This window comes from Physeter macrocephalus, chromosome 14 (genome assembly GCF_002837175.3).
Source record: "Physeter macrocephalus isolate SW-GA chromosome 14, ASM283717v5, whole genome shotgun sequence".
In the NCBI taxonomy this organism is placed as follows: Eukaryota; Metazoa; Chordata; class Mammalia; order Artiodactyla; family Physeteridae; genus Physeter; species Physeter macrocephalus.
The window spans coordinates 117,148,168-117,166,641 of record NC_041227.1 but is presented as its reverse complement, the minus strand read 5'-3'; the positions used below and the strand labels follow the sequence as shown (position 1 = coordinate 117,166,641).

Here is an 18,474-nt window from a genome sequence, read left to right as displayed (position 1 = left end):
GCCTGCGCGTCCGGAGCCTGTGCTCCGCAACGGGAGAGGCCACAACAGTGAGAGGCCCACGTACCGCTAAAAAAAAAAAAAAAAAAAAAAAAAAAAAAGAGATGGGCCCTTGAAAAGTTTTAAGATAGCAAATGTTGTTAGATGTTCAGGTTCTTAGTTATTGACGCATGTGAAGGTGGCTGGCAAGGGGTGTAATATTAAGAAATGGTCTTTCCTGATTCTCCTTCCTTTTCTACTATAGACACACACATATCAGTTTTTGATGCCCCGTCTCCCCCCTTAGTCCATCCAGGCCAACCTTCGTGCTGAGTGTCCCTGTGGAAGACCAGCATGGCCTTCCCTTGGGAGAGAGGTATCCTTGGGAGGTCAGTCGGGCTAGGAGTGGGTATGTGCCTTGAGGCCCCTCAGCTGGTGCTTGAGAGTCTCTGCCACTGGCGCTGCAGTAGGTGGAGGAGGCCTCTCTGCTCCCTCATGTGGCCCGTGGGCGGGGGGCTGTCTGCAGGATGATGTCTACAGAAAGCGCCAACAGCTTCACTCTGATTGGGGAGGCATCCGACGGCGGCACCATGGAGAACCTCAGCCGAAGACTGAAGGCAAGTCTGCCTCATTCTGGTGTCAGGCAGTGGGCCTGGCTGGTAGAGGGGGTGTCTGGGCAGGTAGCATGGGGCAGGCCCTACCCTGACTCTCCCACACTTCCAGGTCACTGGGGACCTTTTCGACATCATGTCAGGCCAGACAGATGTGGATCACCCACTGTGTGAGGAATGCACAGATACTCTTTTAGACCAGCTGGACACTCAGCTCAACGTCACTGAAAATGAGTGTCAGAACTACAAGTGAGTACCTCCAGAGCCTGGGCCCGGGAATGGAGCTCTGAATCTTAGAGCTCTCACTGCTCTGGGGCTGCATGGCCCTTACCCAAGGGCTGTGCTCCACTCAGATAAAAGGAATAACAGGTTCCCTCTGGTAAGCATTCCCTGCCTGTGTCCTTGGCAGACACTGCTTGGAAATCTTAGAGCAAATGAATGAAGATGACAGCGAACAGCTCCAGATGGAGCTAAAGGAGCTGGCATTAGAGGAGGAGAGGCTGATCCAAGAGCTGGAAGATGTGGAAAAGAACCGTCAGATAGTGGCAGAAAATCTCGAGAAGGTCCAGGCTGAGGCTGAGAGGTTGGATCAGGAGGAAGCTCAGTGAGTGATCACCCTGTTCTATCTTCCTGCCCTCAAGGCTCCAGGAGTGGAAATGGCTTCCAGCTGAATGTGTCTGATTAGTTTGTAAACAGCAGTGAGCTGTCATTCAGCAGCATGTCTGCTCTGGATCCTGCATATTGTTTCCAGGCCCTGTTTCTAGAGGTTGGTTGGGAGGATTACGTATGAAGGGTCAGCATGATTAAGTGGCAAAAGCATTGGTTAAATAGAGAGCCGAGAACCAGGCCTCTAGTCACAGCTCTGTCCTGTAGGGACCTGGGCTCATTTGGGTGAGTCAGCCACTGAACCCGGCATCCTCCTCTGGAAAGATGAGCCTGTTGGCCTACGTTTGTTCTTTTCCAGCTCAAAAATTTCACTGGTGCTCTTGACCTGAGAGAACCCTCTGTCTAGTGGAGGAGACAGTGTCCACAGTAACTAAGGGTGGGGAAGTGAAAGACATTGAACAAAGTTAATTTTTTCATGGGATAGTGTAACAAGTTCCATTATAAATGATGCATACTAACCATTTAAAAGTCAATAAGGATATAGAGGTAAAGTGATAGACGCTCAATGATGGCCAATTCAGGGAAGAAACCACCACTGACTAACTCACCTTGTTTCTGGAAAAGATCAGAAATCCAAGAGGTGTCTGGTCCTGGTTTGGGAGAGTCCTGTTTTCCTCCCCGTTTTCCATATGGGCAGCTGGAATTTGAGACATTTCTGTCCCTCCCAGGCAAAACATCTAGGGCAAGTATGTTCCTTTGAGTGGGATCTTTGCCAAGTGTAAAAGATGCTGTGACTAGAAGTGACCATAATCACTAGAAGAAATCATTAAGGGGGGTGGTGGGAGAGAAATTTTAGCCCCCAAACAGCCTTTAATGGTCACCTTGGCTGTTCACAGGTATCAAAGGGAATATAGTGAATTTAAACGACAACAGCTAGAACTGGATGATGAGCTGAAGAGTGTAGAAAACCAGATGCGTTATGCCCAGATGCAGCTGGACAAGCTGAAGAAAACCAACGTCTTTAACGCAACCTTCCACATTTGGTAATGAGGGTTGGAGGGTGAGGAGCATCTGGGAAGCACCACAACCTGGACATTAGCTGCTGGCCACTGCGCCAGGGTGCCCACCTCCCACGGAATGGGGGTCTGTGTCATTTTCACCCCATCTAGGTTTCTTTCACTCCTTGTGACGGGATAGGCACAATCAGGGGATTGGAATTCTAGAGGTTGGTGACTTCCATTCTTCCAAGGAAAGGGAAAGATTGGAGCTCTCCAGCTACGTGAAAATCTGGTCATCTGCCTGGTGCTGATTTCTTGCCCCCTGGGGTCATATGTTTATTCATTTATTTGACATTTTATCCATTTCAAATGGTATCTTTTGAGTATCTACTGTGTGGTGGCACTGTGCTAAGCACTATGAAGGCAACAGCAAGCAATATACATTTTGCTTGGGCGAGATGGCTCGGTAACAGGCACTTGTAATACAGTGTGGTCATGGTGAACCCTGGGTGCTGTAAGAACACATAAGGGCACTTTACCCAATTTGAGGAGGCTGCATGGAACGATTCCCCCAGAGGAAGTTGATGTTTAAGCTGAGATATGGAGTATAAGTCTGCAGAGGAGGGCGGTTGTTCCTGGCAGAGAGAACATCATGTGCAAGGAAACAGAGGAAAGTGGGAGTGGTAATCTCCCACTGAACTGAACGGAGCTTATTGTGACTAGAGATTGAGGGTGAAGCAGAGAATGACAGGATATGAAACTGCAGCATTACCAATTCCTAAAGGATCTTGTAGGCCTCATTAAGGATATGGACTTTGTCCAAAAGGCAGTGGGAGCCACTGAAGCATTTTAGTCAGGAAAGTGACATAAGTACAGTTGCATTTGTGAATGATGGCTTTACCTGTAATGTGAGAAATGACTTGGGGTAAGAGGGCAAGATTGTTGGTAAGGAAACTTGCCAGTAGGAATCTAAACAGGAGAGGGTAGAGTCGTAGCTACATATTATACATATATACATACGTATAATATGTATAATATAATATTATATGTATAATATATACATATTATACATATTAGTCTGAGTCTGAAGAGAAGTGGACAGATTTAAGAGGTTTAGGAGGTAGAATCAACAGAGCTTGGTGGTGTTGGGGGGAAGGGAGCTGAGAGTCAGAGCATTCAAGGATGACACCCAGGTTTCTACTTTGGCGTCTGAGCGGCAGGGAGAAAGATGATGACTCACGTTTTAGACATGTATTTAAAGTACCAAGTAGGGCTTGGATATATGAATCTGGAGATAAGGAGAGAGATTTATGCCAGGTTTTAGGTGAGAGCAGGAAATTTCAGAATTTGCTAAGTTTTAAATTCTGTCTGTATTTTTCCCTGCCCTTCTTCTGTAGGCACAGTGGACAGTTTGGCACAATCAATAACTTCAGACTGGGTCGCCTGCCCAGTGTTCCCGTGGAATGGAATGAGATTAACGCTGCTTGGGGCCAGACGGTATTGCTGCTCCATGCCCTGGCCAATAAGATGGGTCTGAAATTTCAGAGGTAAGAAATGTAGTCCTTTCTTGAGTGTGGTGTGTCTGTGATATAATCTGTGTCTCCCACCTGGTACTCTTGTCCACTATGGCAAGAGCCCTTGCTCCCAACGAACTGGGAGTATTCTGTCCTTGGAGACTGTCTGCTTCTGGTTTTCCCCTCACCACAGGCCCTTTCCAATGATTGAGCAGTCCTTGAACTGCACGACCACAGCAGCGGTCCCCAACTTCCTGTCTCCATAACCTTAGTGTTCCTAAAGCTGTTTTTCAGTTTTTGTTTCTAAATCTAAACCAGGACATACATGCATCCATAAAAGGCCCCCAGATAATTATCTAATAAATGTAGTTTGTTCGGGAAACAAAACCTTTTAAACATGGAGCCCGTGGGGAGGTGAGAGAGGAGTGGAAATAATAATAGAGGTCCTTGGGTAGCTGAAGACTGAAAATCACTGGTTATTACATCCCAGTAATCACTTTAGGAGGAGTCCTATTTCCATCTCTGTCTGCATCTCCATTTTAGGTATCGACTTGTTCCCTATGGAAACCATTCGTATCTGGAGTCTCTGACAGACAAATCTAAGGTACCCAGGAAGGTCCATTTTCACTGGAATACAGAATTCTTGTACCTCCTAACGAAATGGTTTAGTTTTGATAATGGCATTATTTAGTTTCTTTCTTAGACTGAGATATCTCATGTTGAGCCAATGTCTGGTTCAATGTCCTGTCTAGTTCAGGATTAGCTCTTTGGGGCCTGTAGAAAAAATTAAATTTTTACAGTTTGTTGAGAAGGGATACGGGCAGATCAGAGGAGAATACGTGCACCAGGATGGGGAAGGCAGCACTGTGCGGTAGATGTTTAATACATTTCCACTGATGGTGAAACAGTTTCAGGTGCATTGTTATTTGCCCAAGGTTACTGTTGCCAGTGGAATACAGACATAACATGACTTGAGAGATGGATAGGATTGGGAACAATCTCCGGTAGCCTGTGTTAGGGCCACACCTATAGCCAGTTCTCTTTTCTCGGGCAGGAGCTGCCATTGTACTGTTCTGGGGGGCTGCGGTTTTTCTGGGACAACAAGTTTGACCATGCAATGGTGGCTTTCCTGGACTGTGTGCAGCAGTTCAAAGAAGAGGTTGAGAAAGGCGAGACACGTTTTTGTCTTCCTTACAGGTCAGTATCCCCCGGTGCTAAATGAACCTAGAGTAGGACCAGAGTGAGCAGAACTGAAGGGACAGTAAGAATGGAGGCAGAACTAGTACCTATAGTGGGAAAGCAGAAAATGGAGTAAGATCACATTGACACTGATGGGCAGAGACTGATCCAACACTGCAAACAGGACAGAATGTAACCACCTGGTCCCTGGAGAAAAAGAATGTTGACTTAGATGTTGTGGGGGATTTTCTTGCTGCAGAGCTCAAGCCTGCTCTCCAATTTCAGGGAGGTTTTTCCCTACACCCTTGGAAATACACAGGAATGCTTCCTTTGATCAAATTTTGTAGGAGCCCAGAGATGGATGGACATCCTTGTTAAGAGAGTAAGGCTGAGCTGCTTCCATCACCCCAAAACAAAGCATTTCTTTTCTTCTGGCTCCCTTCTCTCCCCATAAGTGAGGAATGCCTAGGAAAACAGTGAGGAGTACTGTAACCGTCACTTACCCTCTGCTCCAGGCTTCTCATCTGTTTGGGTGTGTGTCTTGTCCCTGTACTCCGCAATGACAATGAGGCTCTTGTGACAGCCTTCCTGATATTGGGCTTTCAAGCAAATCCAAAATACACTACCATTCCTTGCCAAGAGTTCTTTAGTAGATAAAATGACGTGAATGGTCCCATGATCAAGTCCCTGCCCATTTGCCTGAACTGACTTAACTCGGATCTCAGTTACTAATGAGTTCTGCTGTGTTCATTTGCAGGATGGATGTGGAGAAAGGCAAGATTGAAGACACAGGAGGCAGCGGTGGCTCCTATTCCATCAAAACCCAGTTTAACTCTGAGGAACAGTGGACAAAAGCTCTCAAGTTCATGCTGACGAATCTTAAATGGGGTCTTGCTTGGGTATCCTCACAGTTTTATAACAAATGACTTTCTTTTTTCCTTAGGGGTTTGTTTGCCTTACAGGCTTTAAATTTTGTTTTGTTTGCAAAAAAAAAAAAAAGTGTTAAATTAAATTCGGGTACTATTAAACAGCACACGTTTACAATACCAAAAAAGAAAAAAAATCCACAAAAGCCACTTTATTTTAAAATATAACAGATACTTTCCAGAGCTACAACATGCCATGTATAGCAACCGGCCTTTGTCACAGTTTAGACTCTTAACCCCATGCCTTCCTTTCCCTTTGTCCCCGCAAAACAACTAATTTAAGTTTGCTATTTTTTTTTTAACTGAGTTGAATTGAGATTGATGTGTTTTCACTGGATTTTATCTCTCTCAACTTCCTGCACTTAGAATATGAAATAGAAACTTTTGTCTCCACTGAGACTACAAGATGTGTGAGATGCACAGTTGGATAACGTGAGAAAATGACATGTAAGCTTTGGTCACCATGTGATGTGATCAGAAGCTTGAAATTTAACACTTCTCACTTGGTTCTAGTACTGAATGCCTGCTCTGCTCTGTGATAGAGATATGAAATTGTGTTTGATACTGTTTGAGACCTTATGGAGAGATTTAATTATTTGTAATAAAAGATTTACTGCAGTCTGATAACTACCCAGAGGTGCACTGTTGGGTTTTTCTTTAACTAGAATAGAGTACTTTGTATTCTGGGAGAATTGAGTTCAAGTGCAGGTATGTGGAAAGTCTGTTGAAACATGTTTAGAGATGGGTGTTAGTTTTTTAAAAAGACTGTAATGAAAAGTAGACGGCTGTAGAGAAAGCCCTATTTGTGTAGCTCTCAGTAACAGAACAGAGATGTTTAACTTTAAGGGGAAATAAAGGCTACCTCCTTGATGCTCAGTCAAGGTCACCCAGATGGTCTCAGTTTTTGAGCCCCTGGTTAATACTAATCTCCATGTCTGACGTTCTCCCCTAATAAAATGAACAGTTAAGAGGAAGGCCATAAATATCTTGTTAAACAAAAATAAACTAATTTCACTGATATTCTAATATCTTGTCCCAGCTCTTGGACATTTTCAGTCTGGTACGACGAAAAGGACATGCTTATTCACCTTAACTCTTTCTCTGATGCAGAAAAATAAGCATCAAGTTGGAATATAGAACACAGCTCAGAAGATACTTGGAACTTCTCTACGCTGAGTATGAAAGTAAGGAAAGGGAGAGATGAGTGCAGTGACAGAAGGCTGTTTATTTTGGGCGGATTCTGCCTGCCTCATGTGTTGGAGAAGTCGCAGCCCTCAGTGCTCTGGCCACCAGGTGGGGAGGAACAGGCTGCTGTCGACCTGGAGTGCTGGCTCCCACGCTGTGAGTCAGGATTGCATAAGAGAGTTCGGCAATGCTCTCCAAGGCAATGCCAGTGATGCTTTGCAAATGCCCCACAACCTTCAGAAACAGAGACAGATTTCTTATTACTAAATAAACATGTGTTAGTGCACAGACACGTTGCTGGGGCTGTTTTCTCAAGCCAAATGTAAATTTTTTCATTTCTCTGAGCTTACAGAGAAGATTAAATCCAGATCCCAGCATTTGCCAATGGCCAAATTACACTAGGATACCTTTGCCCGGATAGTGTTAGCATGGAAAGTTTCTGGTAGACATTTCCCTCTGCTGGAGATAAGTTTTGTGAAATATGAGAGGGACATTTGGGTCTTGACATTTTTTTCTATTTGGGAGGATACACTTATTGGACTTTAACATAGTAGCAGATAATCATCATAATGGGAAATGAACAAGCTGAACTTGGGCCTCCATTTCCAATTTCATAAGAGGAAAACTGGAGAACATTTTTCAGTGCCACCGTAGTTTTTTCCCTCCCAAATTCTGCTCATTCATCCTAATCCTGGGTCTTGGCGCTTACCGTTTATAGCTTGTCTTCTGTTTTCCTTTAACTGAGGGGAGAATGCTTTGTATTAAATGAATTCTGACCCTGCTGGTCCTGCTCAGTGGTGCATACCTGGCTCCAGCACTCATGGTTTTGGATGAAAGCACTTGCTGCAATGATTCCTACTGCCAACAGCATGAAGTCTTCCTTCACGGAAATAAACTTTTCCCTAAGTGATTAAAACCATATTAATTTTGGAGCTAGAATGACACTTGATCTTCCAAATCCTAGGGTTATGGGACTTCAACTATGAGTTGTTTATGTTGATCATGGAATTCCTACAGATGGAAAGAAATGGTCAAATAATAGCTAATTGATTCCCTCTTCCAACCTCCCCCAACTCAACAGGTTAGAACATGAGCCTCCTGTCTGAATGGTTTACGGACATTTTGTTGTTCCATCTGTCTCCCTAACAAATGTAACTGTGAGGCTTTTTACCAGTCTGACTTTACAGTAATCAAACACTTTTGTCCAAGTTGCAACCCTGTGACTGGCTTAAGTGGCTATAAAAGCAGTTCAGTAATCTCAAATTATAAGCAGCTATAAAAGAAGAACTAGGAATGAAAGTATGTTAATTACTAGAAGTCATTTAAATTTTAAAAGTAAAAGCCTTTAGGGTTTTGCTGATTGGGCTCAGTCATCCATCCAAACAACATACTGGATGTTAATTAGAACAAGATAACCCATGCAGGTTATCTGTGGACTGGGTGCCTAGCTAAGTAAATTCCATTTCCCAAGTTCTTGTGGTATGTTACTGACTCCCTGTTTCTGGAAGGAGCCTTCAATAAAGGAGTTGCCTTACCCTTGCAGCTGACTGGGTGTGGAGTTCTCGACTGAAGCCCTCAGCAGGCTCTCATATACAGGTTCACGGAGAAGATAGACTAGGTCAAGTAGGGTCAGGCAAGTTGCATACAGCTGTGTGGCTGGCACCAAACAGCCATTGTATCCTAGATGGAGTATGCGCATGGTAAAGAGCATTATGTACCTCTTCTCTGATCGTAATCACAGTCGTCATGTGACACAAAGCTGTTGAGCTGCTAATGTGCTTCCCGGTTGCTATGTTCTACTGTAAGAAACCTCTGTAGCTGGAGGTCGATTTTAAAGGACAAAGGGAGAGGTAGAAAAACCTCCAGCTACAGTATATATACAACTGGAGCGTATTTGTTTGTTTCCCTCTTATCTCATGCCTCTCTACAAAGTCAACTCTTTGATGCTACAATAAGAGAGTGCTTAATGAGGCCAAATAGAAGCCAGGTGCCGAGACTGGTGTTTGTTTCCCTGACGAGTACTAGAGGAAACTACTTTCCTCAGGCAATGCGCGCTTCCTGCTGTTCCTCATTGGCAAGTTCTGCCCACTGCCCTCAAACCCCTAGGCACATTCTTACTGCCTTCTATGGAAGACTCCAACCCACATGCCCGACACACTTAATAAAGTACCTAAAACCTCCAAGAGCATCTCCACATATGCCAGGGGAGTAGGCAGATTGATTTGGAAGTTCAGGGACTTCAAAACATCAAGCTCTGACTCCAGCAGTTCTTCTTTAGTGTGTAGATACCCTAGAGCCTGGAGGAAATTCAGGACTGTAACGTTGCTGATTATCTGAGCAAAGAAAACCAAAATAGAGTGAAAGGGAGAGCAGGGTGTCAGAATAGAGGTCATACATCTCGGCATAGTAAACAAAGCCCTTCACAATCCAGTCCATGCCTTTATCTCATCTTCTCTCTTGGTAATTCCCCCTTACACTCTACACTTGTCATATAGAATTACTCGCACTCCCCAAACCCACATGCTCTCCAAGCCTCTACACATGCTCTTTCCTGTATCTGGATCTCCCTCCTCACCCCCAACACCCCCACTGCTCTCCTTACCTCTTCTCCCTCTTTCCTTAGGATCCACCCATCTCCCCCACCCTCCCCTTCAAGAAGTCATTTTCTCTATTGGTTAAAGTGCACGGACCAGGGACTCCCCTGGTGGCTCAGTGGTTGAGAATCTGCTTTCCAATGCAGGGGACGCGGGTTGGATCCCTGGTCAGGGAACTAGATCCCACATGCATGTGGCAACTAAGAGTTCGTATGCCACAACTAAGGAGCTGGTGAGCCGCAACTAAGAAGCCCACCTGCCACAATTAACTAAGACCCGGCACAACCAAAAGAAAAATAATAAATAAAAATAAAATAAAGTGCATTACCCAAAATCCTACAGCTAACATCACTTGCAATGGTGAAATATTGAATGCTTTCTCCCTAAGATTGTGAAAAAGCAAAGATGTCTGCCCTCACCATTTGTATTCAACTTATACTAGAGGGTACAGGCAGTGAAACATTCTTGGATAACAATTAAAAGAATAATGCATTACTGTAAGTTAATAGAAGAAAATAATTATTAAAAATGTTTGATTAATCTCAAAGAAAGGCAGAACTGAGAGAAGCTTATCTCTAGATGGGAGTGGAGACAGAGGTTAACAACAGGTGGAAGATAATGAATAAATGTTCTGTTGTTTGTTCCCCAGAAAAGTCATCTTCTCTAAATACACTTCCTCGACTCTCCAAGGCTGATTAGGTATATTCAGAGCCCTCTTTATTTACACTAATCAGAACACTTGCTCACATTATTTGCCTGTGTGTCTTCTCCCATTAGGTAATAAATTCCTTGAGAGCACAGACAATATTTTTACTCTTGTAGCCATGTCACCTAGTGCAGCATCTGGCCATAGAAGACAATAAATATTTGTTGAATAAATGATACTATACAGACATCGCATAGTGATGTGGAAACATTTTATCCTTTATAAATGTAATAGTTTGCCTTTAATACTAATAGGTATGTTGGCAATTCAGGCACCTTAACTGTCCTTGAGTCCAAGGGGAGGAAAGGTGACCTGTATGAATGATGGCATCCGTCCAGCAATTATACTCTGGGAACAGAACTTCAGACTATTTAATAACTGCTTCTGTGTGACTCGTGTGTGTGTGTGTGTGTGTGTGTGTGTGTGTATGTTTAGGAGGTATGCTCAGGAAGCATAATTACACTCTGGAATTTCTGCATGAGTAGTATCACCTAGCCTAGGAGTGGGTTTCTCAAAGCCACCTTGGGATGAACTGGTTTCTATCTAACACTCAGGTGCCCATGCGCAACCCCAGCTCCTTACTTTGTAGTGGAAGGAAAGTTTGCTTGCCAGCTGTACACATGACACAAGACGCAGGATAAACTTGTTGAAAAGCTGCTCTTTCAGAGCCCTCCAATTCTGAGGCTCTGTCTTCTCTCTCAGCTGGATTGTGGCTTGCCTGCAGATGTTCTCTGCCTGCTTAACCATAAACCTATAAAGAAGGGAAAGGGGAAAGGAAACAATCCATACTCAAAACTAAATGGAGTTTGTGCTTCAAACCATGTTACATCTTATCCTCTCCAATATCAATCGCTGGCTAAAAAATTTTACATTTGCAAGAAAAAGAGGGTGCAACCAGGTCTCATGGTAAGGGGCAACTAACTTTTTTTTTTTTTAAAGGTCTGGGTACATTAGGCATTCTGAGAGGTACCCCTCACAAAGGCCTTATGCTCAGGGCTTTACCTTTCTAGGATTTCTACAGCCTGGTAGCTCACGGATTTCTCCAGACACCATTGTTCAGACAGGAGAAAAACAAACTCTGCCAAAACAGGAAAGAAGAGCTTAATTCACAAGGTGCAACCAAAACGACTCTGTGAACTCTTGGCGTTGTGTAAAAGCCATGATGGGGCCCAGGGAAGAGGGTCAGGAGGTGAGAAAGATGAGACGGAAACAGCCCAAGCTGAACCTGTTTCCCTTTGTTGCCAATAGGCAAATGAGAGGCATGAAAAGGAGGCTGACTGCGTGCAAAAACAAAGGCTTACTGAGCCCCCTCAGGGCCCCTTGAGCCTTCCTATGGGTCTCAGCTGATAAAAGGCTTGGCCAACTACACACAAACAAACCAGCTGGTCTAGTTGGCCTTTACACCATGCTGGGAACCTCCAGCCTCAAGAGAGATTTTGGATGGATAAAAACCCTAACCCCTATATTCTGTTTTCAGTGGAATGTTGATAGGAACAGAAAGGTCCCTCCTGGAGCTTTGATATTCTTTATAACACTGTTTGTTTAGTAACCACCCACTGGAGAACTCCCATTGCTTTACAAACACAATTCACCTTACAGCTGGACACCACTTCACCACCAGTTTGTTGGGTAAATCTGTGGTGGCTGAGCCTCTCCCCAGGAGCAAGCTTGTTACTCTGAAGTGGCTTGTTTGGAAGCAACATCCCCTAAATTAGGGAACATAGCCCAACTTGGGTGGGGGAAGTCATTGGGAAGGTGGGAAGGGTAAGATACCTTGGCAAGATTTTAGGCTGCCTGTGTTTCTCTTTGAAAGAACAGCCCCAGATAGAATTCTATTTAGTTAGCAATATCATTAGAGGGTGGAAACAAGGATAAACGTTAGTTCTCAAAGCTCCTGCAGAACTAGGAACTTTTAGCATTGATCAGCAAAGAATTACATATAGTCAAATTTCCATTACCATATGTCGTCAGAGAAAATCTGACTTAGAGGAAAAAAAATCTGTAAAAGTTAAGCTAGCACAAGACAGTTTAACAATCTACTTGACACAGGTTACACATAGATACATGTACAAAACCTTATCATTACAGAGGCCAAAGCTCTGCTAACAGTGTCCAATGAAGAAGATAATTAGTTTAAGCAAAGTATCCTAGAACACATAATGTGTGTCATTAGCCAGTCCTTTTATTTTCTGGAACTTAGGTTTTATTTCTTTGTTTTCGTGTCTCTGTGTGTGTGTGTGTGTGTGTGTATAGTTGTTTGGTTTTATTTTGTTTTTGATCTGAATCATCTGGGCAATTGTTTCTATTTTCCATTTTAATTTGCCAAGAAACAGTTTGGGTTAGGTGGAATGGATGAGGGTTACACCTCTCTCCTGCTACTGGCTCCACCTCCGTACAAACATACTCAGATCTATTAACTAAAAGACCCTCCCCTTCTATTCTCTTAAGCTAGGGCTCTATCTCTCTAGCTTCCATGACTGTGAAATTTCTTGAAAGCCCAGCTTACATCTGCCGCTTCCACTTCATCATTCACTCCCTAATGTTCTGCAATTTGGCTTCTACTTTTTACAACTTGCTGAAATGATTGTCTCAAAGGTCAGAAAATACATCCAAATTGTTAAATATCATGGCCCTTTTGCAATCGTCATTCCTGGTGTTCATATCTGTGAAGTATCTGAAATTGCTGACCATGAAACTCTCCTCTTGCTTCCAAAGGTCTCTAGGTTCTGTTCCTAACTCCCCAGCCATTCCATTTATTTCCTTCATGACTCTTCCTCCTACTCCACTTTCCTGAACACAAAATGTCTCCCAAGGAACTGTGCTAGACCTGCTTTTCTTCTCTCCCTCTAGGAGCTCATCCACTGCCACAGTTTCAACAGTATCATTATGGAGAGAACGCCCAAACCCTTATCTCTAGTTTGATCTCTCTTCTGACTTACTCTTTAAACAGCCTGCTAGAAACCTTCCTCTAGATGTCCCACAAGCACTTTGAAACTCAGTAGATCCCAAACCAAAGCTATTTTCTTTCCCAAACAAGTCACATTTCCTCCTGTTTTATTTATTTTAATGTATGTGTGTGTTTCTCTTAATGCCACCACTATATTTCTAGGCTCAACCCTTTGGCATAGTCATCTTCACCTTCTTCACTTCTTAAAATTCATCCATTGCAGAACCCTAGATTCTACCTCTGAAATGTTTTTAATCCATCCTCCCTTGTCATTCTCTCTGCTCTATCACCTAAAAAACTACACACAAAGACTCCACTGGTCTTCCTACCTCCCATCTCTCTCTACTCCAGTCCATCCTTTACATCACAGCCAAAATAATTTTTTCTAGGGCAAAGGTTACAGTTATATTACTCCCATATGAAAAAAAAAAGACAAAAACAAAAACCCTCAGTGCCTTCTTGTTTTCCTGTTAAGTCAGGTATAAACTCCTCACTTTGACATTCAAAGTTCCACGTGGAACATCTCCAAACCACTTTCTGGTCTGGATTTCAACTACTCTTCCACAGGCTCTGGCCAACCTGGATGACATGGTACCCACATTCACCCAAAATGTCCCTATTTCCATAGCTTGACTCATGTTATCCCCTTTCAGTAGAACCATGGTCCCGGGAGTTCCCTGGTGGTCTAGTGGTTAGGATTCGGCCCTTTCAACTGCAGAGGCCTGGGTTCAATCCTTGGGTGGGGAACCCCCACAAGCCGCCCGGCAAGGTCAAAAAAAAAAAAAGAGAGAGAGAGAAAGAGACACAGTAAAAAGGAAGGAAAGAAGGAAGGATGGGAGGAAGACGGTCCATATCCACCACCTTCACCAGCCAAAATGTTATCCTTCCTTCAGGGTCTACCTCAAATGCCACGATGCCTGGAGGACTCCTTAATTCATCCTATCCCCACCTCACTCCATCTCTCCTTTCAATCCCCATAAAAGCTTGTTTTACCTGGTATGTCACTTATCTAACCATACTTGTATCTAGTCATTTGCAGATTTGTCCTAATATCCTCCAAAGATTATATATATGGTTTGAAAGCGGGCACTAGATCTCTCGTTCATCTTTCTAACCCAGGACGCAGGGAGAATAAGTACTCTATACGTGTTGAAATCAAGGGTAGGGTGCTGGTGAGTCTTGCTCATCACTGTACCCCCAGCGCCTGGCAAAGAGTAGGTACTAACGAAACTTATTTGAATGAATAAGGGACACTGAATCTCAAGGTCGGTGCCTCAAAGAGAGGTGCCCCAGTCTCCCATAAGCCCAGCTCCCCGGCCTGCATCCCCACCCACGATCCGGGTCTCCCTGAAGCTGCCCATCCGGCCCGCAGCCTCCTGCACGGCTTGCTCATTCTGCTGGGCCAAGTGGAGCAGAGCGTCTTCGATTGTCTCTGTGGCAACAGCTCCAAACTGAAAGTCACTGAGAGAGGCCAATCTTGGCCTCACAGGTAGGTCCATTTTCAGAACCTTGTTTGTTGCCCCGGACGTCTCACTTGATCCGTCGCCCTTAGCTTCCCTTCAGAGTCTTCTGCCACACCCTGGATTCTTCGTCCCCTTCCGTGTGCTTGTCCTCCTGGCCTCAAGTCTGAGGAAAACTCATTTCCCAGCACAGCCTCAAGCCTTTCACAGCTTTTTCCCGCCCCAACGGACGCGGACCCTTCAGCCAATCGGAAAGCACGGCCTCTTCCCACCTGCCCCGCCCTTTCCCTTGGGCCGGGAGCCGCACTCTTCGTGAAAGGAAATGCGGACTACATCTCCCAGCGTTCCCTGCGGCGGCCATGGACTGCTATTCCCAGCAAGTCCCGCGCCCCGGGAACTGCGGAGGGCGGAGCGGCAACATGGCGGCGCCGGGAGCTGGAGACCCTCTGGATTCCAAGAGCGGAAAGGCGCCTCTGGCTCAGCGCATCGACCCGACGCGGGAGAAGCTGACTCCTGCGCAAATACAATTCATGCGGCAGGTGCAGCTCGCCCAGTGGCAGAAGATGCTGCCACAGCGGCGGACCCGGAACATCGTTACCGGCCTTAGCATCGGGGCCCTGGTGTTAGCAATTTGTATCCATCTGGACTGTAGACTCAGGGAGACCGCATTTGGGGGCAGGAGAAAGGCAGCAGAGGCGTGTAGGAGGGCAGTGTGGGGGTGGCAGAAAGAGCCCGAGCTGTGAAAGTCTTGGCTACTTGTAGCGCTGAGCCAAGCGTTTAAGTGTACCTTATTTTGTCATTTTAAAGGTGCTCTTTTAATATAATTTATTAATGATAACGGAGTCGGGGTCAGGGCTCAGAAGAGCAGAGGGCAGAAGATCGAATCACTGATTTGGGAGGATGAGAGATCCACAAGGGTGGTTGAGCAAGTCTGGGAAAAGGGAATGTGCATTTTCCACGTGGTTTCCTGAACCCACCTCCCCAGATGGTTACACCTTCTACTCCGTGTCCCAGGAGCGTTTCCTGGATGAGCTGGAAGATGAGGCCAAAGCTGCTCGAGCCCGAGCTCAGGAAAGGGCATCAGGACACTGATCCAGATGGGCATCCTGCATCTCCGACCTGCTGGAGTCCCTTCACATGACGGATGATGCCCCACGACCCTGTAGAAATGGAAGCCTGCTCACAGCATTGCTTTTCTTCTTACTAACTTTGGACGATGATAGAGCCCAAGTAACCACGGGTTTGTGCATTTGGCCATTGTCAAGGGAATATGCCCACCTCGCACTCACTGCGTGTGGCCACTGACTCCTTTTCCTAGTTTGTTTTCCTTGTTCGAGGTATCTGACCTTGGCTTTTCCCAAGCTTTCTGACTTTGTGGTTTATCCCCTTCAGGGTCTGGCTGGGAGGGTGGAGGACAAGAGGTGGGCTCTTAATGGGGGTGAGGGTGGCAGCTCTGTGCAGTGTTGGAGCCTAAAGTGGGAAAAATGGGGTCAGGTTGAGAACAGTAAACTGAGTCATCTCTCTCCGAGTCCAATGAGTGTGTTGGGGCTGACACTTCATGCTGGAACGCTCTACAGGCAGTAGCTGCAGCTGTGGCATGGCCCCAGGGAGCCGTAAATGTTTAACTAGAATTGCTTTTTCCATGAGATCTTTCCACCTGATTTAAGGGAGAGATCGTGGTGGGTCACTGGGCTGTCTGAGACTGAACCAGGTCTTGGGGGGAAGGAAGGTCACTCACTCTTTTGTCCTGTACCCTGAGGAACACACTACTCCAACTTTACTGCCTTTTCCCATCGAGAGAGAGAGAGAGAGAGAGAGAGAGAGAGAGAGAGAGAGAGAGAGAGAGAGAGAGAGAGGTAGATGAAGGATGAGGGACAAGCAGCTTTCATTCTTTTAACTTCCACTGGGGCCTGCTTGTGTAGGCCTAAGGTGGAGTCTGGGTGGCCTCTTAGCTTGATCAGGTGGATTATTGACCTTGCAGTTTCCTCATGAACTGCTGGCAGGAAGCCAGAAGGCTGGGCTCCACCCCTGCCTCCCGTTGTGAAACGGGAATTCCTTGTAAATCCTCCCCTGCCTTACCCCTTAAAGCTTTGCCCCCAGTTCCTAAGGCCCGACATACAAATTCACCAGGTTCTAGGTTCCAGCATTTTTATTGGCTGCTACTAATTCTGGTGTGAGAACACCCCCTCCTCCTGCCCAGCTGGGAGTGTGCCTTCTAGAAGCATCCGGGCTCAGGTGGGACTGCTTAGTGGTTCACTCTTGGCTGGAGAGGTGGCAGGGATGAGGATGGTAGGCTGCAGAATTTATGCCTTCTACACACAGCAAAACAGTTCCCACATGTTTGGCTCTTCCCTATAATGGAACGGCACTCTCCATGCCCCTGGGGCCTCCTACTCCCTCAGTGTTGAGGTCTTCTTTGCAGAGTTGTGCTGGTCAGCAGATTCTGAGAGCACAAGCTCCACGGTGGGCCCTGGTGTGGATGAGACACATGGCTTCTGTTCGGAATTCACTGGAGGGAAAAGAAAAAGTACTGAAGAAACCTCCAGGATGGGAGGAGGGTGAAGCTGCAGCCAGTTATCATTCCCTGGGCTCTCCCTCCCTTGGGCCCGCCCTCACCATCCTGCCAACATCCCTGGCGAATGTCACCCCCTTGCTCGCCCGCTGCTCCTGGGAGCCGGTGCTGCTGCCACTCAGGGAGTTCCTTCGCATGATGCCTGGGTGCAGGATGGGGAGGGAGAGCACTGAGTGAGGGAAGGGGCCATGGGGAGAGGGGGCTAGTCCCCCCCAAACTAGGGGGCAGACCCCCAGGGCCTGAAAGAAAGATCACTAGGGACGGGTCTCCAGAAAGATGGAAGTGGGGCAACTGCTGTCTCACCAGGGCCCAGGGGCTCAGAGCGCTGCAAGCTATTGCGCCGGGAGGTGGGGAAGCTGCCCTTGGAGAGGCGGCGCTGGCGGCTAGACAGCATAGCAGCAGGGGCCACGATACCCGGCGGGGGCTGCTTCCCGAGCCTGCTGTATAAGTCCTCAATTTCCTGTTTCTGTAGTGTCTGTAGTGCCTCCACCTCTGACAAGTGCCTGCGGACACATCAGGAGCGTGAGAAGGCTAGCCAAACACTTTGCTCTCCCAAGTCCACCCTTTGACCTCCATCCTCCCCAGACTCACTTCTGCCGAAGACTCCGCAGCTCAGCCCAGAATTCCTCATCCTCCCCACTGCTCTCTGATTCCTCACTGCTCAGACACAGGCTGCTGTAGGAGTAGTTCATCCACACTGGGCTGGGATGGCTCAGGGGTGGAGGGCTGCCCCCCACTCGGGGTTCCTTCCCATCGTCCCCTTCCTCTTCGGCTCCAGCCCCCAGGCCCTCGGCTGCACGGTCACTTTCAGCCAGAGCCTCCCTGGCCTCTGGCCCGCCTCCAGTACTATCCTCCGTGTCTGAGCTCTCCGAGGTCAGCTGAGGGGTTGGAGGTTTCAGGGAGCCAGAGAGAGTGGGGCATGTCGGTTGCAGGGGAAGAGGCTCAGCTGGTTCCTTAGATGAAGTCACTTGGAAACGCCCAACAAGCTGGGGCTTTCCCTCTGTAGTGAGACAAGGAAGGAGTCATGAAAGAAGGAAGAGAAATCAGTGGCAGGATATAAAGTGACTGTGGGACTTCCCTGGTGGCACAGTGGTTAAGAATCCGCCGCCTGCCAATGCAGGGGACACGGGTTCAAGCCCTGGTCCGGGAAGATCCCACATGCCACGGAGCAACTGAGCCCGTGCGCCACAACTACTGAGC

General features: G+C 46.5%; 4 protein-coding genes across 4 annotated transcripts in view; 3 read left to right on the top strand and 1 right to left on the bottom strand.

Annotated features, from left to right (window-relative positions):
* BECN1 (beclin 1) overlaps positions 1-6,822 on the top strand; it is an 11,360-nt gene extending 4,538 nt beyond the window's left edge. Inside the window, exons 5-13 of the mRNA XM_028499071.2 lie at positions 284-352; positions 503-593; positions 700-836; positions 997-1,191; positions 2,090-2,236; positions 3,589-3,738; positions 4,249-4,309; positions 4,760-4,902; positions 5,642-6,822. Of these exons, the coding sequence (XP_028354872.2) occupies positions 284-352; positions 503-593; positions 700-836; positions 997-1,191; positions 2,090-2,236; positions 3,589-3,738; positions 4,249-4,309; positions 4,760-4,902; positions 5,642-5,810 (1,162 nt within the window). The 3' untranslated portion in view covers positions 5,811-6,822. The remainder of the gene's footprint in view (positions 1-283; positions 353-502; positions 594-699; positions 837-996; positions 1,192-2,089; positions 2,237-3,588; positions 3,739-4,248; positions 4,310-4,759; positions 4,903-5,641) is intronic.
* Positions 6,823-6,935: 113 nt separating this feature from the next.
* Positions 6,936-14,741, bottom strand: CNTD1 (cyclin N-terminal domain containing 1). Its single transcript, XM_007102110.4, has 7 exons — positions 14,573-14,741; positions 11,298-11,373; positions 10,878-11,046; positions 9,166-9,328; positions 8,531-8,675; positions 7,801-7,897; positions 6,936-7,229 (listed from the first exon to the last, which is right to left on the bottom strand). The coding sequence occupies exons 1-7, from the start codon at positions 14,739-14,741 to the stop codon at positions 7,035-7,037; spliced, it is 1,014 nt and encodes a 337-aa protein (XP_007102172.1). The 3' UTR covers positions 6,936-7,034.
* A 357-nt stretch (positions 14,742-15,098) lies between these two features.
* Positions 15,099-16,226, top strand: COA3 (cytochrome c oxidase assembly factor 3). The gene is made up of 2 exons (XM_007102117.3): positions 15,099-15,335; positions 15,688-16,226. Exons 1-2 carry the CDS (start codon positions 15,122-15,124, stop codon positions 15,792-15,794), a joined length of 321 nt encoding a protein of 106 aa, XP_007102179.1. The 5' UTR covers positions 15,099-15,121; the 3' UTR covers positions 15,795-16,226.
* Positions 16,227-16,528: 302 nt separating this feature from the next.
* LOC114487780 (uncharacterized) lies at positions 16,529-18,451 on the top strand. The gene is given in 3 exon segments (XM_028499865.2): positions 16,529-17,273; positions 17,744-17,838; positions 17,841-18,451. Coding segments are annotated over 3 exon segments (753 nt in total). The 5' UTR covers positions 16,529-17,007; the 3' UTR covers positions 18,233-18,451.
* The last annotated feature ends 23 nt before the right edge of the window (positions 18,452-18,474 follow it).